General features: G+C 50.6%; 4 protein-coding genes across 5 annotated transcripts in view; 3 read left to right on the top strand and 1 right to left on the bottom strand.

The window, feature by feature from the left end:
- Positions 1-11,351, top strand: part of AAK1 (AP2 associated kinase 1) — a 78,191-nt gene extending 66,840 nt beyond the window's left edge. The window contains exon 18 of the mRNA XM_039564332.1: positions 4,150-11,351. Coding sequence (XP_039420266.1) covers positions 4,150-5,282 — 1,133 coding nt within the window. The 3' untranslated portion in view covers positions 5,283-11,351. The remainder of the gene's footprint in view (positions 1-4,149) is intronic.
- On the bottom strand, positions 7,237-12,466 carry SNIP1 (Smad nuclear interacting protein 1). The gene is given in 5 exon segments (XM_039564163.1): positions 7,237-8,078; positions 8,081-8,247; positions 10,546-10,612; positions 12,039-12,408; positions 12,455-12,466. Coding segments are annotated over 5 exon segments (1,458 nt in total).
- A 64-nt stretch (positions 12,467-12,530) lies between these two features.
- NFU1 (NFU1 iron-sulfur cluster scaffold) lies at positions 12,531-22,124 on the top strand. Its single transcript, XM_039564418.1, has 8 exons — positions 12,531-12,601; positions 14,452-14,558; positions 15,403-15,538; positions 17,313-17,379; positions 18,166-18,280; positions 18,476-18,539; positions 20,716-20,890; positions 21,603-22,124. Exons 1-8 carry the CDS (start codon positions 12,555-12,557, stop codon positions 21,648-21,650), a joined length of 759 nt encoding a protein of 252 aa, XP_039420352.1. The 5' UTR covers positions 12,531-12,554; the 3' UTR covers positions 21,651-22,124.
- A 1,892-nt stretch (positions 22,125-24,016) lies between these two features.
- The window catches only part of GFPT1 (glutamine--fructose-6-phosphate transaminase 1), a 34,134-nt gene continuing 30,840 nt past the window's right edge, over positions 24,017-27,310 (top strand). For both annotated transcript variants that reach the window (XM_039564246.1, XM_039564245.1), the window contains exon 1: positions 24,017-24,095. In XM_039564246.1, coding sequence (XP_039420180.1) covers positions 24,089-24,095 — 7 coding nt within the window. In that variant the 5' untranslated portion in view covers positions 24,017-24,088. The remainder of the gene's footprint in view (positions 24,096-27,310) is intronic.

Genomic DNA, 27,310 nt, shown 5'->3' with positions numbered 1-27,310 from the left:
GAGCCCAATGTCTCAGTGCTGAGGTGTGGGCACTGCACTCTGAACTGCACCGCTCCAGCAGGAAATGTAGGCTTGGGGGAAAAACATGAAGCAGAAGGGTTCCTCTGTAGTTATTTTTGTGTCCTGTGCTGTCCATTTCCACAGGGGCAGAAGCTGAGCTCTGGCTCCAGATCTCGCTGTGCTGTCCCTGCACGGCAAGGAGGGGCTGCTGGCTGGGTTCTGGAGCAGGGGGCCACCCCATGGAACTGCCCTTGTGATTTTCTTAGGGGGTCCCTGACTGTACCTTAAACAGGACTCGTGTAAGTGCTGGCTCGGGCACAGCACAGCTGAGGGGGAGCCAGAGGATGCTCTTGGTGTGCAGGGGTCAGACTGTTGATGAGCTGCTGGAATGTGGGGCGTGGGTTGGTGTGTTTAACTCCTGCCTGGTGCAAATGGCTGTACAAGTGTGCCAGAACTACAGCATTAAATTCCTTATCCTCTGGAACTGAAGGCCCTGGATCTGCCTCCAGGTCTCCCACTGTCAGTGGCTTTGAACAGAAACACTTAATTCCGCAAATTGTCCGATGCCCCAGGTGTCACTGACCTTTGGTGTGCTGTGGTACCTCCTTGCTGGCAGTGCTGTGTGGGGGTAGTTCTGTATTGTTGCTTAATGAGGTTGCTTCTAGGAATTGGAATACAAGGAAAATCTCCACAGTGCAAGAATGAAGGCGTGATAAGTCTTTTGACCCTTTTAAAATTCCAAACTAGTAATTCTGCACACTGGTAACTGTGCTATCTTTAGCTACCTGTTCCTGTGTGTTGAGTCCTGCCTGACTTTGGCTTGATGAAATCAGGAGAGTTTCCTGGTGAAAGAGTAGCTGTAGACTCCAGGAATTCCTCTGTCTCCCCTGACCTTTTTTTTGAGTCTGCTCCAGAAGTGAGATCCTCACCATTCTGGTTACTGCTCTGTCTCCTGTAATAGGGAGTAAATATTTTCTAGTTTTCCTCTTGGTTATTTCAGTGCTCTGCCACTTCAAGGCACTGTTTTCCTTGGAAGCTGGGGAAAGTCCAGGTGCCAGGGCTGTCACCTGGGGTAAAGCTCTTTCAGGTTGCTGTCTGAATACCTGTGGAGTGTGTTCCTGGGGTACTGAGTGATGAGAGGTTCTCCCTCTTGAAAAAGAGCCTGAGTGTAGTTTGGAATCTTTTTTAGTATGTGTATCTGACCTTGGAATCAAATACTGCCCACTGGTGTTGTACAGGGGTAGGGAGAATCCTCATCTCCAAGCTCCAGCTTCTGTCAAGATTTCTGCTGTAAAGCTCATGGCTGTTGCAGTGGGCATTCCTGAAACCTGAGCACTCACTGAAAACCTGAGGGAGGCTTCCCCATGGAGTAACACCCAGATCTTGGGAGTCTGGAGGAGGAGGGGACAGACAGGAACTGCCCAGTCTCAGGAGAGGAAATGCTCCCCCTGCAAAAGGGGCATCTCTGCAGAGGGGTTGTGGGGCTTTGTTGTGTCAATCCAAGCAAATCTTCTGCCTGGTTCTGTCAGGCCCCCCGTGAATGGGTCCAAGACCCCACAGAGATGGGCCAGGGCTCCAGACCAAGAGGCACTGCCTTAGTTCAGTGAGATTTGTCCTTCACCCTCCTGCTGTCACCAGCTCGTGGAGTGACCCCTTTTCTGTAACACACCACAAACTGCATCCAGGCCTTTTCCCAGGGAACTGTCCCTCGAGTGCCTCAGCCTGGCTGGTCTCTGATATCAGACCTGCCAAGGCATCCATCAGCACTGGCAAACTGAAATTCCCTGGTGTCCTGTAAGTCAAGGACACCTCTGCAATGTTGGTTGAAAGGCCCGTAGTTACAGCTGCTTGTGGGAAGCACTGCCCTTGTCTTGTTATCTCTTCCCTGACCTTCCCACACGGGCTGGGTTTTGGTTTGATGGGGTATTTCAGTGTCAGTGTAGCCCAAACCCTTTTTTAACATGATATTCACAGCTGGAGAGGAGATGACTGAGTCGCACAACCAGATGTTAACTAAGGTAAAATGCTGGTATGATGTTGTCTTCGTTGTTGTAATGATGCTGCTGTAGCTCCTTCTGGGACCAAGGAACGTGCTAAAGAAAAGCTGTGGACCAGTTACAGTGGGATGGGTCCGGAAGTGCCAGGTCTCACTCATTCAGCATTAGAGAGACATTCCCTGGCAGTGGGGGTGGTGTCCCTGCCTTGTCAGTGAGTCCCCACTCAGGGGATCATCACTGTGCCTGGTTTTGTTGTGTTCAGGTCATTGTGGCCCTTCCCTGGTGGTGCCACTTGGCAGCTCTGACTGAAAGCAGCTCCTGCTGAAGCATCACTTAGATTGTGTCTCCCAGAGTAACTCAGAGCTCCTGTACTGGCCTTGGCAAGGGAGAAAACTGCTGCTGAGCATTTGGTGCCCTTCTCATGTGAATGGGTAGAGAGAGCATCAGAAAAAGTAATTTTTCCCAGAACAGGGCATTCTGCTTCTTGTGCAGTGTCCCCACGTTCAGAGCTGCATGCTGCCAAGCAGATGGGTTTACATCCTGTCCTCACTCTCTTACTCTGTCCCAAGTGTCATGGCCTGTGTGGGCACAGGCACCTGCTAACACACGTCAAAGTTAGAAAGAGAATTCCACCCAAATGTGCTGTTCTTGTGCAGAGTGGGCCCTTGGTGTGCCTGGCCATGCTCTCCATGACGAATGCCTTTTTCCCGTGGTTCAGTGTGGACTGGGGGATCCGGAGGCATTTGCATGACATGGCAGCTGGTCTTGCTCTTGTGTTCAGCCTGTATCTCAGACAGTCACAGCAAGCCCTGGCCGGTGTGGGACCAGCTGCCTGGGAGGGAGCTCCACCGGAGCCGTGCTGCTCCTGGAATCCAAGAGTGGCGTCTGAGGGGAAAGCAGTGTGGACACCACGGGCTGCAGGAGAGCGAGAGAGAGGGTATTTTTGTAGAGGAACTGGTCAAATGTTCGCATATCTGCACTGTCTTTATTTAGCAGTGTGATGTACCCAGGTGAAGAGTTTCCCAATAAATATTGGTTTTGATGCCTAATGAACGACTACTGTGTCTTTACTTGTGAGCAGTGATGGAGAAGGGGATAATTTGTGTATCCGTGGGTCTGATGGAGAGGCAGTGCTTGAGGGCTGTGATGGGTGTGTAAACGTGAACAATTAATGTGGGCAGAGTTTTCCCTGGGCAAGGTTCTGTCACTGTGTGTTGGTTGGTGCTTTGCTGTCCCTGGGTACCAACCAGCCTCCTCACCCTTCTCGTTCTTCCTGCAATTCCTACTGTTTAGTTTTCATGTGATTTTCTCCTATCCTCTTGCTAACGAGTCCAATGACACACTTCTAACCTGCCAGTAGTTCTGTGAAGGTAAGAGATCTTCTGTTTTGTCTGTGTGAGTCTAAGGCAAACTCAGCCTTCTGGTGGGCTCTTGGAGCTGGAGAAGGGCAGGACAGCCTCTCCCTGCACTGCCTTGTTATGCTAATGCAGAAACAAGTCAGGTCATTGTAGCTATGATCCTTGATTTGAAGTCATGGTATGGAGTGTTTGAAAACCATTTGTCTGGCAGTGGTTAAAAGGAATAGCTGCTACTTAGGATTCCCTAAAAGCTGTAGGCTGACTTTCAGTCTTTGAAATCGGCCTGTTATTTTAGCAGGTTTTGGTTTCCACAAGCCCGAGTGCAATTCCACTTATCTGTGGGCTGGCCCACAGAAAGAGAGGCTACACCAAGCAATAGATGTGCTTGGAGAGCAGCAGTGCAGGATGGAGTGACAGAACTTGTCTGTCTGCTGGAGCTTCCCTCGGGCAGCAGCGTTGGGAAGGGAAACACTCTGTGATGGTGGCTGTCGTCACGGGTGGGTGGGAGAGAAACCTCATGGAATGGTGCTGAGGGTGCTGTGTGTGCCCATGCGTGTGTCAGACATCTCCCATCCTCTGAGCAGTGGTACCCGTGGTGTCCCTGGGCTGTGCTGCAAACACCTTCCCTGGCATTTTATCTTCATTGATTTGCCCTCCCTCTCCTGCCCATTTTCCATGCATGGTGGTGGTTTCCATCTGAGAAGCGTGACATTCTTGTGTAATGTACCTCTCGTTGTGACTGCTGACCAAGGAGCTGGAGCTGGGTCACTAACACTCTTCTCTTGTGTTTGTAGGTCTGCAGAGGGATCCGGGCCGGTTCCCAGCTGTAGCTCTTGAGCTCTGTAAAGGAGATTCTGGCAGTGATGGACTCGCTTTATACAAGGGTCAGCCCAAGATGCTGGAGGTGAAAGTGCAGCACAACTCAGAGTCAGAGTACTTGGCCAGAGATGGTCCTTCAAGCAACAGCTCCTTCTACAGCAGTGAAGGAGAGGGGACAGACCATGAGGGAGATATTCTGGATTGCAGCGGGTCCAGGCCTTTACTGATGGATTCGGAAGAGGAGGAGGAGACGTGCAAGCTGTGCCCAGGGTTCCTGCAGCCTGTGCCCAGGGAGAGGCGTGAGGCCTCCAAAGAAGATCCCCACTCCCAGGCCAGAGCAGGGGAGACGCTGTTCCCGGCCTTCCAGTCGCGCACCGGGGAGGTTTTTAACGAACCGGATGTGTTTGCCACGGCTCCTTTCCGAAGCTCCAGGAAGGTGCTTGATGAAGTGGATGTCTTTACCAAAGCTCCTTTTATCTGCAAGGGCAGCGCAGCTCTACGACATCCAGAGGAAGCAGATGTATTTCTGAGAGCCCCTTTCACTAAGAAGAAAAGCATGGAAGAGTTGACTTCCCATAAGGAGCCGTTCACACCACCCGTTTTCCTAAGCCAAGGAGGCGATGGCCGAGCTCACCCAATGTTCCCTTGCCTGGATTCAGCAGCACACGGGTCCGTGGCCTCGGTGAGAGCTCCATACCCTTCTGCTGGGTTTGCTCAGCCAGGCAATCTCCATCCCTGCTCCGTGAGAGCCGTGGAGGCCCAGGAGAGCGTCCCTGCTAAAGCAGTGCTGCCGGAGCAGGGCGATGTGGCCGGTGAGAGGAGCCACGGCCACGCGCTGCCCCCGGAAGCCGCGCTGGGCTCCGTGGCCAACAAGCCTTTCCGTCCGCAATCCCTGTCCAAGTATTCCCGGCACTACAGTCCCGAAGATGGGCCGGGCCTTGAAGCCAAGCCCATAGCTGCTTACAAAGTGGTGTCTCAGACCAACAGACAGGCCATAGCAGGGTCTGTCGCTGTTGTCCCACTGTCTTCCAGGACTATGGAGCTGCCCGGTGCGGATCCCTTCGCCTCGGCGCCCTTCCCTTCCAAAGCAGCAAAGCAGAAGCCTTAATGTGCTGGGAGCTGGGGGCTGTGCTGCCCGCAGGACCACCTCGTGCAGGACCTCGAACCTCTTAGCTGAACTGAATCATATAGCAATATATATATATAAAATAATTATTATTTTTGGTCAGGACTCTATTTGCAGTGATATATAGTTGAACCATTTAAGTTATGTTTGTCCGAATGCCTGCCTCTCAGGATCCTCGTATCCTTTCCAGTTGCTTCTCAACTTCCTCCTCTCACTGTCTTCCCTCCATTTATTTTTTTTTTAGATGCTTTTCTCAAACCAGTAGTATTCCATATTTTCTAGTCCTGGGTGGATAAATGCACTACAAGATGAATTAAAAGGTTTATTAATTACAGAGCGAGTCAAGCGGGACTTGCTAATGCTCTGGAAAAGACATGATTTCACAGGTTAAGGGGTTACTGTGACTTTTGCTATCAGTGATACTCCTGCTGCTCGGCAGCAGTGGCAGCCATGGCTCCAGATGTGCTGGTGGGTGCTGTGCCCACGGATCCAGAGCCGTGCTGTGATGTCTGATGCCAGTCTGGGCAGTGCTGGTGAGAGCAGAGCTGTGGCAGCAGCACGGCTTTGCTCCCCCAGGACTGGAACACGTGGCAGTGCTGCTGCCCCGGGGCTGGGGCCGGAGTCAGGGAAGGACTCACAGTGCCTTCATGCTGTGAACGCCAACGAAGCAATCAGGCTGTTGCTGTTGCTGGAAAATCAAACAATTGTGCAAACAATCAGGCAGAGCTTTCACTTTTACACATGTATTTTGGTCTATGCCAAAGCGTAGGACCTGGAAATCTGCTTCTGGTAAAGGAGAGATGTATATTTACAGTATTAAAAGTAGACCTTATGGGGAAATCTTATGATGTAAACAGCTCCATAACTCTCGTGATGTACCTCATGTGGTGTGACTCAGCAGAGGCCACAGCCCTCTTAGACTGGTTTGTATTGGCAGAGAGCTTGACTCAAAGTGAATTCTGCCTATTGCTTTCCTATTGGTTAAGGATGAACCTAAACAAAATTCATTTGCTCTCCTTCTGAAGTGTTATGTCATCATACTTTACCATCACCCAGAGTCTGCAGTCGCTGGGGAGCCCCATTTCACAGTGAGGACCTGGAGGATCTTTCCTGGGCAAGGTTTCCAAGTTTATCTCGAAAGGGGGTCGAGCTTTTATAAGACCAAATCAGCAAGTCAAAGGGACTTGATGACAATTTTGGTGCAGAAATACTTGGGTCTGATGGCATACTTCCCGACCAGCCAGGGCCAGAGCTTGGCCAGAGCTTAGGCCTTGACTGGGAGGGTTTCCCTAAAATACCTTACAAACAAACTTTTATTAATAATCAATGGTAACATGAACAACCTACAATCAACCAAAGGAATGTATATAAGTAACATCAGATAAGTATCTTACAGCTAAATCCCTTTATAAAAACTCCGTGTATTAATGTTATGTTGTAAACAACATATTCAGAATCACCAATCATACCGTTTCTTGTGTAAAAATCTTTAGTTACGGCTTGAACCCCACAAACCAGTCACTAAACAAGCTCCATTAATCTTGTTCCTTCAGTTTCCCAACAATGAAGCTGGAGTAACCAAGGCTGGTCGGACCACCCTTGCAGGTACCCATCGTGGACTGGAATCTGTGGAAACACAAGCATATCCTCACCCCCAGGTTATTAATGGAAAGGGGCTTTCCCATTGATATACTTGAGCTTTTTCTAAGTGAATTTGTGATACACTAAAACGGTGTTGGACTGGGGTTAGGTCATTCTGAATGCAGTTCAAAAAATTAAGAACATATAAGGCTTTTTGCAGTCTTTCGTGGGAGGTGTATCCCATCCCTACACTGCCCCTTTTTTGTTTTAACAGCATGGACTTGAGAGTACTGTGGGCCTGTTCAATTGCAAGGAGTTTCTCTCCTCTGCCGCTCCCCAATTTCTTCCTCATCTGTTAACTGTCAGACTCTTTCTCCTCATCCTCATCATCGTCCTTTGCACTGGCCTCAGATTTATCTGAGGATTCATGAAGCAGAACGTACTCCCTGCTGCTGAACCCAAACCTGAGCACATCCTTCTCCTTCAGTTCGCAGTAGCGCTGGGGCTCGATGCGCTGGTTGTTGAGGAAGGTGCCGTTCCCCGAGCCCAGGTCGGTGATGTAGGGCCTGACCCTGCGGCCCGCGGTGCCGTCAGCTCGGGTGTACTCCAGCAGCCGGTACTGGAAGACGGCGTGCTGCCTGGAGCAGGAGGGCTGGTCGATGGGGATGTCGGCGGTGCGGCGGAGCCGGCCCAGCAGGTACGCGCTCTGCCTGTGGATGTGCAGCACCGGCAGGAGCTCCTCGTTCCTGAAGGGGTACAGGCGCCAGCGCGTCTGGGGGATGCGCGCCTCGGGGGGCTCGCTGTACGTGATCACCAGCCCCCGGAACGTGTTGGCGTCCTCCAGCAGTGCCCCGGACAGCTCGAAGCTTGGCTTCTCCTTCTTCACAGCAGCTTTTCCTTTGGGTTTGCTCTCGGACTGGTCGCCGCTGCCCTCGGTGCCCTGCCGGTGCTCTCGCCTTCTCTCACTGCAGAGCTCCCTCCCTGCCTGCTGCTCCGGCAGGCTCTGCATGTCCCGCTCATGGCCGCGAGCTCCCGGCCCGTCACTGGGGTTCTTTCGGTCCGAGTGCTCCCTGTGCCTGTCCCGGTCACCGCTGCCGCACCGCCGCCGCTCCTGCTCTGACAGGCGTCTCTGGTTCCGCTCCTCGTTCCCCTTGCCACAGTGATGCTCTCGCTCCTGCTTCGCCCTCACGGCGCCGGGCTGCGGCTGCGGCTCCTCCGCCGGGAGCGGCTCCTCCGCCCGGAGCGGCTCCTCCGCCGGGGTGCCCCGCTGCCGCGGCTCTCGGCCGTGTCCTCATGCGGGGCGCCGGGCACGAGAAGCCGCTCCCGGCCGGCCCCGCTCCATCTCCCGCTCCCCGTGGCACCGAAACTGCGGGAAAAACAAAAACCCTCCAACAACGTTCTTAGTGTTAAAGAATCGAGGCCAGAAATATCTGGCCAGGATGTGCAACAGAAATAATTTCATCCACACATAGCCCGGGTGTGTACAGAAAATCATTCTATGACTCATGAGTTTTACGAGATTTTGCACATATTTTATACAGTCAAAACGCCATAGAAATTCATTGGTTCGATGTTCATTGGTTCCAGGTTACGTAGTTCTTAGTACTTGGTTTCCTATTGGGTACAGATCTCTCTCTGCCTCCGATGTTAATTAGGTCCTCATTCTTATCTCTCCCAGGCCAGGTGTCTCCGACCATGCCAGGGGTGTTGTGTGGAGTTGATGTTCCTTTGATGGCCTTTAATTGCCGTTGCTGGCTGTTATCTTTTGTGTATCTTCTGTGTTATTCCCAGTCTGTTGAGATGTTAAACTCATCAGGCCTCATCTAGTGGAACAATGTCTTGGAAAGAAACCCCAGCTACTCTGTGTTCCCTTTCCCTTCCCTTAATTCAGTTCCCCTCCAAAATATTTCCAGTTGCAAGAGACGAGCCAAGTGTTCTGTTGGATGTGGGGATTGCCTGGAAGGGAGAGGGAAAAGCTTGGACTGAGTTCTTAGAGCCTTGGGGTGAGGAGGGAGAATTCTGGAATGCAGGGAGGCCACGTTGGCTCCCACAAGTTGCTGGTGAATAGTGACCAGCCGAGCCCAGGTCGGGGGAGCTCGTGGAGCTGGGACCCTCCTGCCCTGCGCGGCTGCACTCGGAGTTAATAAATATTGGTGCATAGTGGTGGTTATGGGGCTTTCTGTCCTCCATCACCACCTCTTGAAAACAGAAGTACTGTAAAGAAGTTTCTGGGTTTCCCTTGAGATGTTTCTTCAGCAACGCTGATGCTGTTATTATGTTTTGTTGTTTAGTTTTCTGTGTAAATACACACCCGAAAGGTGGTTTTTGTTTTAAGTATCTGTTCCCCCAAGTCATTTGTTGCTGGATGGGATCAGTGAGAGACATAGAGAATGACTGTGACAGCAAACTGTGAATTCAAGAGAGTGAGTGTGAGGGCCCAGACTTGTTCCAACACCAGCCTGTGTCACAGCCACACTGAGCCAGGAGCTGCACTTGAGCTGCTGAATTTGCTCAGAAGCTGCTGGAAGGGAGGTCAGGCCTTGGTGCTGTGGGATGAACCTGTGGAACAGGGAGGTGCTTTGCTGGAGTGAGCAGGTACCTTGTGTGAACCATGTAGGTTCAAGGTGTTACCTCTGCTCACTGGATTCAGATTCTCCTTCCTTCTCTTCATTTTTACTTGAAAAATTGCTTCTGAATAATTCTGTGAAGCTTCTGTCAGTACCACAGGTCCCACAGAGCTGATGCTGGAGGAGCATCAGCCTGTCCCTTCATGCTCGGAGGAAGGGAAGGTGTGCTGAGGTGTGTGGGCTCAACTCCAGCCCTGCCCGCCTTAGATCAGGCTGAATTTCCAGCTGGCATTTTGGCAGCTTTTCTGTCCTTCAGACACTTTACACGAAGAGCAGGTTAAGTGTGCCCCAGAGCTCATGATCCTGCCAGACACATCCAGTGCTTAAACGCTTTTAAATCTCTTCTGGGGGTGGAGGCAGCTCGTTTGTATCTCTGCATGTGACTCATAAAGTAATCGGACTTCTGGTTATGGTCAGAAAACTCAGTTTCAATGCCTGTTACTCCGATACCCTTCTCGTTTCCAGCCTGTGTTCCTCCTAATCCTGCACTACCACTGCTGCAGCCTCAGTGTGATGAGTTGTAAGTGGAAATTTCATTTCCATAGCCTCTAAAGTTTACTGTTTTAATGAATGGGGAAGAATCATGCTAATTATTTGCCACACAATCAGTGATCTTAATGAAGTAAGATTTATACAGACTCAATGGGGTGTTTTGAAATCAGTGTTCTGAAAAGAACCACTGGTTTCATGTAATGCTGTAGGTAAATGGTGTTCGCTGCCCCGGGTCCTCGTGCACAGAGTGTTTTCACGTCCCTGCAACAATCCCGGATTCCTGCTGGGAGAGGGACTGGCTCTTGGTTCTCACCCACTGAATGCACTAAAGTCTCTTCCAAGGTGATTAATCAGAGTTTCTGTGTGTGAAACAAGCAGTTGGATCTGTGCTCACTGCCGTGACGTTGGGCCAGGCTGGGGGGGTCTGTTCTCCCCAGCTGCTGCAGGGCTTTGGGGGCTGTCCCCGTGTCCCCTCTCCCTTCAGCCAGCTCGGCACCAGTCAGAGGCTGTCAGGGTTACACTTCAGCCTCCCGAAGCCAGCGCACACTCGGGCTGTGATGTACGTGGAGCCCTCGGTGACGCTGAGCTCGTGACCCCGACCCCACATGAGCACTGGCGACAAGGCCTGAGTGTGTCCTCAGTGCAACGCAGCAAAACCGGGCGAGATCTGCTTAATTGCTGAACTCAATCACTCCAAAGTGGTAATCGGTTACTTTAACTCAGCTTCCACCAAAGACTTTTGTGTTGGGGAGTTGAATATTTGTGGGTTTTTGTTTCTTTCCTCACGGTGTTTAATCGATGCCTTTGAGCACACTGACAGACCCCAAAGCATTTTTACAGTAGTATCATGACAGTGAAATCCTGTTCCAGTTCTGAAACACATTCCTGAAACCTGATCAGCTGCATTAGTGTTTCTAGAAATAACCCACGGCCTGTAGTTTCTGTTGTAGGTGGGTAAATACCCTCACACACACCTAGAAATACTCCCTGTGAAGTTAGAGGGAGAATGTGATCCAGTGTTCCTGATCCCTTGCTTCCAAAGGGATGGGGTGGGAGGGCAGGGGGCTGGCTCTGGTGTGGGATGCATCCTACACACCGAGTCTGGTGGGAGAAACTCCTTTGTGTCCACGTGGAGCTGGGAGTGTCCGTGGTCCCCACAGCGACTCACAGTGCCCCACAGTGACTTGTGTCCCAAGGGCCGCGTTCTCCCTGTCCCCCTGGCACCTCTGCCTGGCAGATCCCTGGGCTCAAGTTTTGCACTCCGGTTGGGATTGTCTGTTCCTGGTAATCATGAAGAAATGTTCCACTTGTAAACTTATGTACATTTTATTAAAACTGTATCTGATGACAACCACCGTCTCCATTGTGCCTTCCTTCTCCCCTCCCCATGGAAAATACTTCTGCTGCATACAGGGAATCTGGGTTTTAATGAGTTCTTCCTACCTAAGTGCTGAACTGAGTCTGGCCCTGCTCTTTCATCTGGCAGCTGTAAAGTCAAACTGATCTTGCTGCTTTAAGCAGAGGATATTTCGGTTTATATCCAGTTTATATTCCAGAGAGAATCCTTCCCATCCAGGGCAGCGCTGCAGCTGCAGGCAGCACAAAGCCCTGAGCCCTCCCTGCAAAGCCTCAGTGGTGTTAATGCAGTGCTGGTGCAGCTGGACATCTGGGGCACGGGGAGACGTGGAGGCTCACTGTGTGCTAATTAAACGTGTTTTTCTGTAGCATTCAGCTGCCAAGACTTTGTTAGTGCAAAATATTATTTGGGCTTTGCTGCACTTCCTAATTTCATTTCTGTCTTGGTGTAAGTGTCCATTGAGAGAGACTTCGTGCTGCCTTGTGGCTCTGCACAACTCCCTGATTGGAAGGGGCAGCCAGGGAGGGTCGGGCTCTGCTCCCGGGGAACGGGCACAGGAGGAGAGGGAACGGCCTCAGGCTGGGCCGGGGGACGCTCAGGGTGGACAATGGGGAAATTCCTTCCTGGAAAGGGCTGCCCAGCCCTGGCACAGCTGCCCAGGGCCGTCCCCGGGGGATTTACCGGCCGCGTGGGTGTGACACTCGGGAACACATCGGGAGCAGTGGCGGCCCTGGCAGTGCCGGCAGCGGCTGGGCTCGGTGGCCCCGGTGGGCTCGGTGGCCCCAGTGGGCTCGGTGGCCCTGGTGGCCCCGGTGGGCTCGGTGCCCCGGTGGGCTCGGTGGCCCCGGTGGGCTCGGTGCCCCGGTGGCCCCGGTGGGCTCGGTGCCCCGGTGGGCTCGCTGGCCCCGGTGGCCCTGGTGGGCTCGGTGGCCCCGCTGGCCCCAGTGGGCTCGCTGGCCCCGGTGGCCCCGGTGGGCTCGGTGCCCCGGTGGGCTCGCTGGCCCCGGTGGGCTCGCTGGCCCCGCTGGCCCCGGTGGCCCTGGTGGGCTCGCTGGCCCCGGTGGGCTCGCTGGCCCCGGTGGCCGTTCCGTCCCGACCGCCTCCGCCATATGAGGGGCCGCTGTCCCCCTCAGGCGCTGCCGCCAGGGGGCGCCGCCGTGCCCGGGCCGCCAAGGAGCGGCCCCGAGGAGCGCCAAGATGGCGGCGGCGCGGCGGCTCTGCGCGGCGGCGGGGCTGGGCGGGCGGTAGGTGACCGCGGGGCCCGCGGCTCCCGCTGCCCCGGCACGGCTTTCTCCCGGAGGGAGCTCGGCTTATTCCTGGAGGGGGCCCCTCTCGCCCCTTCCCCGCGCGACTGAAAGGGGGCCGTGTCGCAGTTAGCGGCACCGCGACCTCCAGGGCCGCCCTGGGTGCTCCTTGCTCTTCCCCTTCCTTTCTCCACCGCGGACGGGGGTGACGCTTCTTCATGGCGGGCAGCGAGAGGCGGTTTCTCCTTCTCAGCCCTTTCCAGCCCCGAGCTGGTAGTTCCTCCCGACACGCAGCTCCTGAGGAGTGCTCAGCCCTGCACACCCGGGGAGAGCCGTGAAGGGTAATTCCCCACACAGCCGGCTCAGGATCCTTCAATGAGGGGTAATTCCCCACACACCCGCTCAGGACCCTGCAGTGAGGGGTAATTCCCCACACAGCCAGCTCAGGACCCTGCACCGAGGGGTAATTCCCCACACAGCCGGCTCAGGACCCTGCAGTGAGGGGTAATTCCCCACACGCCCGCTCAGGATCCTGCAGTGAGGGGTAATTCCCCCTACACCCGCTCAGGATCCTGCAGTCAGGGGTAATTCCCCAAGTAGCCGGCTCAGGACCCTGCAGTGAGGGGTAATTCCCCCTACACCCGCTCAGGACCCTGCAGTGAGGGGTAATTCCCCACACACCCGCTCAGGACCCTGCAGTGAGGGGTAATTCCCCCTACACCCGCTCAGGACCCTGCACCGAGGGGTAATTCCCCACACACCCGCTCAGGACCCTGCAGTGAGGGGTAATTCCCCACACGCCCGCTCAGGATCCTGCAGTGAGGGGTAATTCCCCCTACACCCGCTCAGGATCCTGCAGTCAGGGGTAATTCCCCAAGTAGCCGGCTCAGGACCCTGCAGTGAGGGGTAATTCCCCCTACACCCGCTCAGGACCCTGCACCGAGGGGTAATTCTGCACCCCCACGTGTGCAGAAGATCAGGCAATGAGGAGCTGTTACACCCCCCCACTCCTGTATCTTCAGGGCCACGAAATAAGAGGAAATTCCTCCCCCATAATTTGCACAAGATCAATCAGTAAGGGGGACGCTGTGCCGCTGGGCACACCTGCTCTGTGCTGAGCACTGTAAAATGGGATATAATCATTATTAGCTAAAGGGAGAAAAGCGAACTTCTGGGGAACCTTCCTTACCCATCCTGTTGTGGTTTCTACCTGCTCCCAAACCCACAAAAGCAAGCAAATAACAGGATTTAGACCGTTTCTGTGTTCATGTGTCCTGCCCTCACGGCAGGGATGTTCGTTTCAGGAGACAAAGCTGCTCTCCTGTTCCATGCTTGAGGCTTCTGGGCCTCTGTGCAGTGCTTGTGTTCTGCCCCATGACCCCAGAGAGAACCAGCCTCTTACAGAACAGCCCCTGCAGATGGTATTCACTTAGTTTGCCAGCTTTCCCCCCTCATAGTTGGTAAGGAGGAGAGGAACCAGATAATAATTGATACTTAGTATGTAATAATTAGTCTGTGACATGAAGTGGGTTTTGTTTTCATTTTCTGATGTTCGCTTTGCTTTGAAATACCCGGATGCTGTTGGCTGTGCATACAGTTACAGAAATCAGGTATTCACAGCTGTGAAACTGAAACCTGTTACTCCCATCACTCTGTCTTGCTTTTCCTTTTAATGTTTTTTTCCTTTTTCCTCGCTGCTCTCCCCCCTTTACTTTTGCCTGAGCCAATGACACCACCCCAGGTGTGTCTTGCTGAGTCCCCGGGGCTGCTAAAAGCATCTGCCATACTCTTTCTTTGGGACAGTGCAAATGTGGAATTTGGAAATTGTTAGTAAAGTTATTTTTCTCTAGGTTCTGTCATATGCTGTTAAAAGATCATAATCTGACAACTCGACAGCCTTTCCACCAACTTCTGCAAAAGAAGCCATCTCTTCCATCTGCTGTGTGGCATCGTGCAGGTAAATACCTGCAGTTAAAAATTAACAGATGAGCATGTTGTGGGTTTTTATGTCCCATGGCAATGCTGAAAGTTTGCTGTTCATTCTGAGTGGTAACAATTCCTGGGTGGGTTGTAATGCAGTGCTGACCATCCAGATAGAGCCCAGGAAGGCTGCAAGTGAAGCTTTTCATTCTCAGAGCTTCAATATTTTCTCTTTTGAATTTTCCTGCTCTTGAACATGCATCCATGTGTGGTGCATTGACAGGATTCTCCATTAATATTATCCATAATTTGGTGTTACCCTGAATTTGAGGTTGAGTTTGTTGTACCTGCCACGTGTTTGATAGGCTGCAATGCTCAGGAAAGGAAGAAAAATAAAAAAAAAAACCTGTGAAACTTGGTACCACAGAAAACTTTGTGCTTTTGCAGATTTAACAACTGCCCCTCAATGCTGGAGCAGAAACAGTCTAAGACAAAAAGATTCTGCAGGTGCTATTGCATGGAATTAGTCACAGATGGAAATATCATTTAAATGATTCTATTCAGGCAGAAGTTTCTTCTTAATTTTAGTTTCAGAGTCTCATGCAGCTCGATGCTTTTTAGTAAATAAAAGCTAACAAAAGCAGCTAAGACAAGGTTCCTTTTATCGTGCTGTCTCCTGTGAGATGATGTGCCCGTGTTTGCCAGTGTTCTGTGGCTCTGAAGGCTCTCGTGTTGTGTTTTAGAGCCTCATGGCTGCCCGGGCTGCAGTTCTCTGGAGCAGAGGGATCACCCTGGGCTTGCTGAGTAATCAGGACTTGACTTTCATTTAAGCTCCTTAGGTTTGATTGTATTACTTCTCTTCTTTGTTTTTGTCTTTCCAGTAAGAGGCATGTTTATTCAAACTCAGGACACACCAAATCCAAATAGCTTGAAGTTTATTCCAGGAAGGGAAGTGCTGGAATCGAGGACTATGGAGTTTTCTACACCAGCTGCAGCATACTGCTCACCTTTAGCAAGGTATTATTAAACACATCATCATTGGTTTGGGGGTTGGTCTGGGCTCTGTGTCTACAACTGATGCTTTTAAGCACAGCTTGGGATCATTCTGCTCCTCCTTAGGAGCAGCTTGCTTGGATTTGAGATTTAGTGCTGCCTGAGATAAAAGCTGGGAAGGTTGGTTGTCTGTATTCCCTACAGCTCTGGCATGGCAGAAGGCACCACGGTCGGGTTCATGTAGTTGGATTGAGAGGGGTTACAAGTCAGTATTTGTGAGCAGTTGATGCATCGTCAGCGAGACCTCTGGTCCTGATTTCTCAAATTCATTCCCCTCAGAACACTCTTCATGCAAGTAGTTACTTGGAAATCATGTAACTTCAGAACTGGGAAACAGTCAGTGAATAGCCTCCAAATACTCTCAAATAAATGCAGTAGCTCACTTTGGCAGGTGCTGGGGCTGAACTTCAAAGCCAGTGGATTTTTCCTTCAGTGAAGATTCGTGCTTTGCTCAAAGAAAGGCCCCTATTTTGGGCTGGATCTGTAACAGGTCTTGGGAGTGCAGCTTTCAGTAACCCAAATGCACAACCTGGAGTAAGAATCAGTTCATATGTCGTGGCATAGAAGGGGCTTGGAGCACCATCACAAGTCTCTGGGAGTATTTGGAAGCACCCATTTTGCATGTGTGTCACTGCTTTCACATCAGTCTCTGAAAACAAACTCTGTGTGTTCTGTGGGTGGAAGGGCTTCAGGCCAGGGGTGATACCCAGGAATGCTGCAGTGGGTTACCCCTGGAGATGCCAGGCCAAGGCAGCTTTATGCACCTTGGCAGAATTCTGTGCAAAAGCAGAAGCTGTTGGCTGTGGCATTCCCTCCAGGAGCTGGGGGGGTTATCAAACACACAGTTCTGATGTTTCCAGAGGTCTCTTGCAGGGCTGTTTGAGAGCAAACAGGATTTTTGCAGGCAGAGCTCCGTGACTTGCAGTAATAAATCCAGTGTGAAAGGTTTCTGAGGACATCACGGCGTGTTAGCAGAGTGCTGAAGCTGTAGGATCTCATTGTGCCAAGGTGCATCGGGTTGCAGAGTGAAATCGACTGTCAGAAAGTGGCTTTTTGTTGTCATCTGTCTGCAAATAGACATTTCCATCCAAGACCATGTATGTGCTGCCATGTGTGCAGGGCAGACCAGCTTGGTTGTGTGTATTGTGCAGGTTCATGGGAAAAACTGCCTGCTCTGTGCATCACTAAACCCAGGTTACAGTTTCTGTAAATGGGATGACTGTTTGTTTTAAAAGCGAATATTAGTTTTCCAAAGATTTAACAAAAGCTCCCTGGAGGAGAGGGAGGGAAGAAAATAATTTAATTTATTTCAGGTGGTTTGGTGCACTTGCATAATTCCATAGTTTTAAGTAATTTCAGAGTCCAGTTGATTTAGTGGTGTAAACACTCAGTGCACATACAGCTGTTTCATGTGCAGAAATTCTTTCGAGTGAGTATTGTGAAATCACTTTTATCATTTTCCAGGACACATGCTTTTGTGGTAAGATTTCTGATTCCTTCATTCATTGCATTTTTGATGTTTTCCAGTCTTTCAAGAGAACATCCTTTTTCCCCCTGTAATTACAAAAACCACAGCCTTACACTGTATTTACCTGCATCAGTTTTAATTATTTTTTTTTCTTTTGATGCAATTGTTGTGTTTTCATTAACCATATTGTTAATTGTTAAAATTAAAACTCAATTTGTTAGATTGGGTGCATTTTTGCCTTTTATTTTTTTTTTCTTGTTTCCTTAACAGACAGTTATTCCGGGTTGAAGGAGTTAAAAGTGTTTTCTTTGGACCAGACTTCATCACAATCACCAAGGTAAGCAGAGCAGAGGTTTGGCTGTGCTAGAAGATGAGCTGTCTGGAAATGGCCATCGAGCAGATCCAGCCAGGCTCTTGGACAGGCACGGTGGAAGGTCCAGAGGCTGTGTCCACAAGTGACTAAAGGGAGCTACCTTTAATAGAAAAGAAAATGAATAACTGCAGTGTGTGGCTGAGCACTGGAGGTGGCTTCCCAGTGAAGCTGTAGATTCTTTGGTCTTGGAAATGCTCAGCATTGGACTGGCTGAAGCCCTGTGCCCGTGGTCAGCTCGGAAGTTGGCTCTGTGTGGAGCAGGATTGGGGCTGGGTGAGCTGTGGACACGTCCCAGAGTCGCTGTAGGACCAGGATGAGGTGTGTTTGCACAAGGTGTGGGGCCTGTGGCACCAGAGATAAGGGGTTATGTAGGAGCTGGGCAGTGAGAGTGCAGGGCAATTCAGGGAATGATAAATTGGTAAATTGATAATCTTGAGTCTCTGAAACAGTTGGTAAAAATATGTGTCCAATAATAACTTATTTTAGAGACTTCCACACCTTTTTAGCTAATGCTTTAAAAGCACTTGCTTGGCTTGCAGACAAGGAGACCTTTCTTTTGACTGTCACAAATTGAGTCTGACTAAGCTTCTTTGGCAAAGCTGGACTTGACAGAACTATGAAGTCCAACCTGTGCATCAAATGTGAGAGTCCATGAGGGTATTTTTAACATCAGAATCTCTGTGTAACTCAGCAGCAGCAGGCAGGTACTCTTTTTCATTGGTTTTTTTTCCCCTCTTTTGATTCTCACAGGAGAGTGAAGACCTGGACTGGAACTTACTGAAACCAGATATTTATGCAACTATAATGGATTTCTTTGCCTCCGGCTTACCTGTGGTTACTGATGAGGCACCTAGGACAGACACAGGTAAATCAAATCTTCAGGGAGAGGCCAAGGTCTGCCTTTGGGTTTAGCTTTTGTGCCATCCAGAAGAGCCTCCACTTCTCCCTCAGAAAAGCATGCAGGAGAATTTAAATAAAAAACTTGTTAAGATGAACTCAGGCAGGAATTTGTAGCCTGGAATTCTCTGTGTTCTGACTTGCACATTTTTCTTTTCCCAAGCTGCTTCAGAAGAAGATGATGAAGTTGTACTGATGATTAAGGAGCTGCTGGATACAAGAATCAGGTGAACAGGGAGCATTGCTGCTGGATGAGTGAGTTAGTCTTGGGGTTTGGGTTTATTTAGGGAACAGTGCGTTTTCTTTGGGAATGTGATTTCATGGTTCGGCACCTGGTGTGGAGGGGTTCGAGTGCAGAACTGGCCAGAGTTGGGAATGCTGTTCAGTTGAAAACTCTCTCTGGTTTTCCTGTTGAAGCTCCTGTGCTGAGCAGAGTCCTCTTTGCTGAGTGACTTCAGAGCAAGACCTGGGCTTGCTCTCCACAGTGCCTTTGACAGGTCCATGGTTTTAATCTGGCTGCTTTTAAGTGCTGGAAACAGCACAGGCTTTGCTTTTACAGGCACTTTTTTCTCTCTGTATTAATGTCTGTCTTAATTGTTCTTGTCCTTCCCTTCCAAGTATTCCAAAGCAGTTTATACTCCAAAGGAAAATTTCCTAGTGGAAAATGCTGGGCTTCCATGGATTTTGTCGTTGCATTCCGTTGTGATTTTAGTGGTGCTTTACCACAGCTTGAATTCGGAAGCTGGTGGTAACTAATGAAGTCTCAGGAGTGGCTGTGGATTGTGTTGTTTACCTGAAGAATATTTCTGTGCTCATTAATTGCCTTCCAAAGCGAACTGAAAGCAATAAGTGACTTGACATTTGAGATGCAGGGGAAGATGTGTGATGTGTTTGTGATATCTGATGGTGACATCTTCCCCAGCTCACAAACTGCAGGAACCAGAAACTTGTTTGTGGATCAGAATCATAGCAGTTATGATGAACTTGGGCCTTTGTATTTATTTTTTTTTTTTAGTTGCCGCATTTAAAGTGATATCACTTAATTTAAAAATTTGTTTATCTCAGAGCTGACACATGGTGCTGGCTGATTTTCCTGAGTAAGGAAGAAAAGTAGAAATTAGCTGTAACATTTTCCCAAACATCTGTGCTAAGTGTTGAAGCCAGAAGCCAAGTATAAAGTTGTATAAAGCTGTGACAGTAATGTTCATGCTCCTGCCGGGTACCTGGTTGTTTAAGCTCGCTGGAGTGTGTCAGTCCTTGATTTCCGAGGGGCCTTTCATAACAGGCACAGAATTTCTGCCCAAAATTCTGGTTTTCCCACCTTTTCATTTCTTTCATTTCCTCCCCCAGTACCCATCAATGGACCAAGAAGCTGTTGATGAGAATACCAGCAGTGATGTATCTTCCTTCATTTTACAGCAGGGTAGTTCTCAGAAGTTATACATAAACCAGGCTACACATAGAGCATTTATTGTCCAGCAAATCAGAATTAAATGCAGAGGAGTTGTCAGAAGGTGCAGGATGGGGGGAATGTACATCTGAAAGGTCCTGTAGTGTGTCAGAAAGTTAATTCAAGTAAGAAAAATGGAATTCTAAATCATGATCTTTGGCCTTCTGGAATGGAGATAATTTGCTGTGGTGAGTTAATAAATGTGTCAGGTTCACAGATTTTTCTGTTAGGACTGTAGTTCTCAGAGAGTTATTTTGGAAATCAGTATAAAGAGCTTCTGTTAAGAGTAACTTGATGGTTTTAACTTGGTCTGGAAAAATGTTGCTATGGGGACAGAGCTACAGTGCTGGGCATTTGTGGCTGGCAAAGGGAGGGCAGGCTGCAGAAATGCTCACGGCACTGGGGTGAGCTTATCAGGAGCTGGTTCCTTCACCCCTGAGCAGGATTAAGCTTTTATAGTTGGAGCTATTTTCTGTCCTGCGTAAATTGTGGAGAACTGCATATTTATTTATGGAAGCAGGGCTTCTTATCACAGGTGACAGCTGCGCTGCATCCTGTTGGGGGTACACGCCCCTGTTGTATTGGCAGTAACTGAGGCAATTATTGCATGTGGAGAGGGCCTCCAGGCAAGCCAGGGTGCCTGTGCAGGCTGGATCGAGCTCTGCTCCAGGGTATTCACTCTCCACCCTAAAGTTTCAGTGATTCCTTCATACACTGCTGCATTCATTGCAATAATGTTTTGCCTACTGTCCTACAGAGAAAGTTTCTATGTTAGATAGTCCAACACAGTAGGAGTTGTTGGAAATGTGAACCAGGTAGTTGTAGAGAAATACTGACTAAATCCCTCTGTCTTGACAGTTTTTGTGAGTATTGAGTGTTGCTTTACTGAGGGGTTTTGGAAGGATCCGTGTTTCAGCTCTACATGCCTTAGGCTGAATATTGTGTTCCGTCAGGCCCACAGTGCAAGAAGATGGTGGTGATGTTATTTACAAAGGCTTTGAGGATGGGATTGTGCAGCTGAAGCTGCAGGGTTCGTGCACCAGCTGCCCCAGTTCCGTCATCACCCTCAAGAACGGGATACAGAACATGCTCCAGTTCTACATCCCTGAGGTCGAAGGCGTCGAACAGGTGGGCTGGGGAGAGATCACAGATGTTTTCTTTTCAGTGGAAAAGGAGCTCTTTATCCCTTTCCAGCAGGAACAGGTTGGCAATTAGGGAAAACCAGGGATGTAGAGATGCAGGTTTTCCAAGTCAGAAGCTGTATCTTGGCAAAGATGGAGAACTCTGCAAGGTCCTGTACCAGCCCGTGGGCTGGGACTGCCTGGCTGGGGAGCAGCCCTGGGTGCTGTGGGTGCCAGGCTGGCCTGAGCAGCAGCAGTGGCCCTGGGCAGGGCTGGCTGATCGCATTGGCAGCGGGAGAGGGAGGAGACCCCTCGCTGGACTCCTCCCGGTGTGCCACACCCCTCCTCTACTGAGGAGCCCAGAGCTGGACACAGTTGTTTGCTGTTACCTTTGTGCTGTGGTGACTTGATGTGATAAAAAGCAACGAGCTTTGTCCCTTGAAATGCAGATTCTTTGGCTTTCTCATGAAATACCTGATCTCTGGAGTGATTGTTTCCATGGCCTTTATGGTAACTTGACCAGCTCCTATAATTAAAGCACGTTTCCTCCTGGCATTTTGGATTGCCAGATTTTCTTACCTTCCTCATGAGCCCATTGTCGTTCAGTGGTGTGGAATAACTGCTGTTCTCCTTGGGCCCAGCAGGGATTTAATGTAATAAATCCTGCAGGACTGAGAGCTTAAACTGTTTATCTAAACCACTTCTGGATTTGATTTCAGGTTGTTGACGACGATGATGACGTGGAGAAAGAAGCAAATTCTACTTGAGCTTCGTCATCTGTGGCCAAATAAGCATTTACCTCCTCATGTATGTAAACCATCTTTGTGCTGAGGAACAACCAAATCTGCCTTGTCAGAAAAATAGTTGTACTTACAGTGAGAATGTACCACCAGTTTAAGCAGTTCATCCATTAATTTATTAAATGCCCTGTATTACAAAAAAAATCTTTTGTTCTACTTTGTGCTATGTCTTTACAAAGAAATGGTGGGCTCGGAAAACAGTGATGTGTTTCTGTATTGTTTTTTCATACAGAAACTTCAATACTGAAAAAAAAAAGAAGGCATAAGTTTTTTGACTTTTTTTGTGCAATAGCAATATTAAATATTTATTCCCCCAACTCTGGGACTGACAGGACTCTCTGTCCTTACTCTGTAAATGGGAGCTTCAGGAATGTTAATTTTATCAAGTCTTGTTAAAAAGCTGCTGATTCCGATCAAATTTTTGTGTGTGAAAGATAACCTGTAACATCAACTGTTCATTTTGGAGGATGTAACACTGCCATGGCTGTGGAAAGTTACCACTGTGCAAACAATAGCAACAGAAACAAAAAACGTTTGTTATAAAAATCGTATCTTCTAAAGTAAATGTTAGAAAAGAATGATTCTTATCAGCTTCAGTAAGTACAGAGACTAATTAGCTCATTTAGAAGTAAAATTGTTCAGCCACCATTAGTGGTGTGTTTAAACATGCAGCAGCTGATTTCTCGGTGTAATTCTCCACCACGGGGGGAAGGTGCAGTGCTGGAGGGCACGGACTGCCTGTGCAGGATGGCAGAGGGAAGGAGGGACTGTGTTTGTGTCTGCTCCTGCCACATCCTGTTTGCTCTCCGGCCTCGTACCTTGGCTGCCTCTGCAGGGCGACGTGGCAGAGCAGGGCTCCTTCCAGTCCTGCACACTCTGGAAGAGAAATATTTGTTGTTCTGACATTGAAATACATAAATGGGGCTTTGCAAGGAGCTGTGTTTACTTTTGTGGGTAGGAATGATTTCTTCCTGGTGCCTGGCTTCAGCAGATGGCTTTGTGACCAAGAATTCTGTTCCTACTGGAAGATGGGGAAATGGAAGAAAAATCAGGGTGTGAAGTCAGCCCTTCCCAAGTGACGGGGGAGAGAAGCACTGAGAGCAGGATGGGAGAGTGCTGCTCTGCACGCTCCAGTCCCGAGATACCTCCCTTGGCTTGTCCCGGTGTGTCCTCACTGTGGAAGAAAGGCCGGGAGATGGCTGTGTGCTGGCTGCAGGCTTCTAATGTTTCTGAGATCCGGTGACCTCACTGCTCTGTGTTCAGCCAGGTTCTGGCAGCAACTTCAAAATACTCCCCGTCCCGGTTCTTTTATGTGTCCTGACATTGTGGGTTGTTTTCTGTGCTTTTTAAGGAAATATTTCTTTATTGACTTTTTAGTGTAATACAAAGTTGAATGAATGGCATTTTTCTTAAGGCATTGCTCTCTTTTGTAGCCTTAGGCTTTTAATAAGTTTCCAAGCAGGGTTTGACGGTGGTGGTTGCAGACAGACAGCATCACTGAGCTCTCCAGCTGCACGGATGTCACTCCTTGGTCAGTTACGCCTGTCCCAGTTTGCTTTGCAGATTCATCTTAATGGTTTCTTTCTCTTGCTTCTGAATAGGTGCTGTTATAGAACAGAGTAAGAAACCAGAGGCCAGGCCACGTGGATTGGGGAGGGATGCACCCCGTGCCAGGGGGGTCCGGGAGCCTGACGGGGCCGCTTGTTCTCTGCCCGAGCCCGGAGCAGCCCTTGGGCGCTCAGGGTCGTAACTCGGTGATCTCCAAACGCTGACTGCTGCGGAAAGGCCTGGGGATGATCCCGTGGGTGCTGCTCCTGCCTGGCGTCAGTGGGAATTACCGGGGGGGGAACATCTCCCCTCGGCTGTCTGGGGTTGAGAATTACCGGGAAGGGTCTGGGAACGAGCACCCCCCCGCCTCGGATCTGGGGGCTGGGAATTCTGGAGAAGGGTCCGGAAAAGGGCAACACCCCGAGGGTCTGGGGGCTGGGAATTGCCGGGGAGGCTCAGGGAACGGGCCTATTCCCCCCCCCCCCCCCCGGTATCTGGGAATTACGGGGAAGGGTCTGGGAACGGGCTCCCCCCCCCCCCCCGCCCCAGGGCTGGGAATCACCGGGGGCGCTCAGGGAACGGGCCCATCCCCATGTCCCGGGTGGTGCTTCCGCCGCCCCGTGCCCGGTGCCGGTCCCTCGGGGCAGGCGGAACCCCTTTGTCCGCCCGGCCCCCCGCCCGCGGCGGACGCGGCTCCGGCAGCGGCTGCCACGTCCCGGGCCGGGCGGGCGGGGCGGCGGCGGCGCGGCCAATGGCGGGCGCGGCCGGGGCGGGGCGGGCTCGGGCCTGCGCTGGGCCCGGCGCGGGGGGCGCGGCCCCGGCGCCACAGACAGCGCGGCCGCGGACCGGGGAGCACCATGTGCGGTAAGCACCGGGCCGGGGGGACCGCGGGGCCTGGGCCGGCCCCGAGCCGGCGGGAGGAGCCGCCCGGGCGGGCGCTGTGAGGCCGCGGCGCGGCTCCGGCCGGGCGGAGAAGGAGGGCAGCGGCCGCTGCCGCCACCCCGGCTGTGGCGAGAGGAGCCCCGGCCCCGTTATCCCGAATGCCGGCGCCGCGGGGAGGCGGCTCGCGCCGTGTCAGTGACCTAAAGGGCGAATTGTCCCCAGGCTGTAGCGGATGTGGCGGCAGTGGACAAAGGGCCGGTGCCCCGGGCTGTGCGAGCCCCGCAGCACCGAGCGCGGGCGGCTTGCGCCCTGTGCCGCTGGGGACACCTTGCCCGGGGCCGGGGCTCCCAGCCGTGGCTCCGAAAGCCCCGGGTGACACGGGAGCCCCGGTGCACGGCACGTACGGGTGGGAAGGGGCGCTCCGGTGGCGTTTCCGGACGTGGCTCTGGTCCTGTCGGAGTCACCACTCCCACTCCGGGTGCCAAGTGGTGGTGGTGGTGTTTTTGTTTAGGCGTTACAACTCGTGATAATTTGTTTTCCACAGGTCGGTTTGGGTTGGCTCAGTGTGGGCTGGGGGGCAGAGGGGCCGTGGGTCCGGCCTGGCCCGGCTGTGCCGGAACCGTGCCCCGAGCTCGGCACAAGCCCGGGGTGAGCTCGGGCCGCCGGGGCTGGTTCTGGTTCTCCTGTGGCCGCTGTGCCTTCCACGGCGCTTCCCATGGCAATACAGCCACCCTGCCTCATCCTTTACACACAGGAATATCATTTATCCTTTCTCTTCCTCTTCCTATCCCGTCGTCTTCATGTTTTTCCATGGAAATTTATGCAACAGCGATCTATTGGATTTTCCTATTTTCTTTCCACACTGCCTTCTTTTTTTTTCCGATATTTTTGTGTGAAAATTTATGCTCTAAGCGAGACTGTGGGTTTTACACTTAATGTGCAAGTTGCCATTTCTCTCATTGTTTTTGTGGGATGGAACCGGCATTGCCTTCAAGCTGTCAAGTTGTGGAGTGCTGTAGAGAATCAATCAGAGACTCATACCTCAGCTCACATTTAACACCGTGTTAATTTGTGTTAAAAGTACAAAGCGGAGCAAAGCTAAGAATAGAAAGGATAATTATTATTATAAATAGCTTGCTGCAAGAATAGGGGATGGTTTTGGTGCCTCGTGCTTGCCTTACTTGAGATCCGGCCTTTGAAATGTGCAATATTAACATTCTGCTCTTTGTCTTTTTGGTCGTGATAAGCCCTGAAAATACCGGGCAGTTACTTAGTTGTGTTCAGGATTTAATGTGTTTCTCCCCTTTTTGATACAAGTGAAGTTGTTCTTGGATATTGAAACATTTTATGGAAAGAGTGAGAAAAGCATTAGGGTTTATTGTCTCTGGAGAGTCGGGGATGTGTCCCGGAGTGAGAGCGACTTGTCTCTCCTCACTGAAGGGCTGCTGGTTTGTCTGGAGCAGAGGGCCCTGATTTCTCAGGCTGTGGCAGCTGCACGGGCCTGGTGTCGTGTTTGAGCCCTCAGACACAACATTTCTGTGATGGAGTTGTAAGTGGGGATGGATAAACATTGCTTTATCCTGCCATGCTGCCTGGTGGGTGCCCATCCACGTTCAGAGTCTTATCCAATTCACTTCACGTAGAGAGGCAGTGATTAAGATGAGTTAAAAAAAAAATAAGTATGACAATGCTGCTGCTGTTACCTGAATTCTCAGATACCTCAGTTTGTCACACTGAAGGGAGAGCTTCAGTTCACTTCATCAGCAACTTCCAGACTGGAATTATCAACGCAGTGTTTTCAGCCTGATGTTCAGGTTTCTGACCTTACGAAATCCCAAGATCTGACGGGCTTGTGCTGCTGGACAGGTAAAGGAAAGGAGCCTCAAAGTGCAGCTATCAATGCTGTTTAGATGTGCTGGGGGGTTGTTTCTGATAGTGTTAGTGAAAAATAGGGTTTGTCCTTGGTGTGTATCAGAAACTTGCAGTTTGAACACCTGGCCAGGTATGAATTGGATGTGCTTTGGTCCAAATGCACCAAACCAGTTCAATGGCATCTACAAACAGTTCAGGAAACAGGTTTTTCAAGGTAGCCAGGCTCGATAGACTGTTCTGTAAATCAGTAAACCTGTCATGTGCCATGGCTGGTTTTTTAATGACAAAAAGGGATTGTAGAATTTAGGTCTTGGATTGTAGAATTTCGGTCTTGTTTTACTAGTGATTACTGAAGATAAAAATGGGCTTAGGAAAGACTTGAGTTTCTAGTTCTGGGGTAACATGTACATCAGTGGGGACATTCAGGCCTCCCACATCGGTGACACCTGGATGTACCTGGTGTCTGCCTTGGAGTGGAGCATGGAGCAGTGGCTGTGGCCCAGAGTGAGCCCCTGGAATTGCTGCTCTGGTTGTTTACTCTCGACAGGAGAAAGATCCTGCCCTTTTTAGCTGGAGAGGGAGCTGTGCGCGTGGGCAGCGAGAGAAGTGTCCATTGGACAAATGTGGATCCCCACGGAGTGGATGTTTTTGTGTTTTGCTTTTTTCCCAGCCTGGAGGTGATGAATTGAGTGTCAGCTCTCCTCTGTGCAGCTCCCAGACATAACAATGACAGCGAGCTTGGGCCTGACCTTGTGCTCCTCAGACTGGGCAGAAAAAGGGATGTTTTGGTTCAGGGTTTGGCGCGTCCCTGAACGGCCAGGCAGCAGCAACAGGAGCTCCTCCAGTGGGGCTGAGCAGCAGTTCTGGGATAAGGGATTCCTTGGAATGGCCAGGTGGATGTACTGATAACAAGGTCTATGGAAATGAGTTAACAGTAATAGGGTAAAGGAATTTGGAAGTAAACCCTGCCTGAAGGCTTTTCTACTTTAGTAGGGAAAGGATTATGAGAAGCAATTCCTGAGTAACTTCATGGATCTGGAGAAGGTCATTTACCTGGAAGTGGTGATTCATTTCATTTGCCTGTGAATGTCCCATGAAATAAAAGAACCTGAGCTCCGAAAAAGCTCACAGGAAAATAAAGTTCTCAGAAAAAGTATTGTGACTGTCAGCTTTAGAAATCAACAATGTCCATTTGTTGAAAATGTTATTCTGTTAAAATTACCAACTGTTTATGGGGAATTCTTTATGTAGCTGGTGGTAAGAAGGCCTAAGATTTGTGCTTGAGTATTAGAAATCAGCTCTGTGAGAGAGTTGAGTGTCAGAAG

The sequence above is a fragment of the Corvus cornix genome, chromosome 22 (assembly GCF_000738735.6).
Source record: "Corvus cornix cornix isolate S_Up_H32 chromosome 22, ASM73873v5, whole genome shotgun sequence".
In the NCBI taxonomy this organism is placed as follows: domain Eukaryota; kingdom Metazoa; phylum Chordata; class Aves; order Passeriformes; family Corvidae; genus Corvus; species Corvus cornix.
This window is presented reverse-complemented; position numbering and strand designations above follow the sequence as displayed.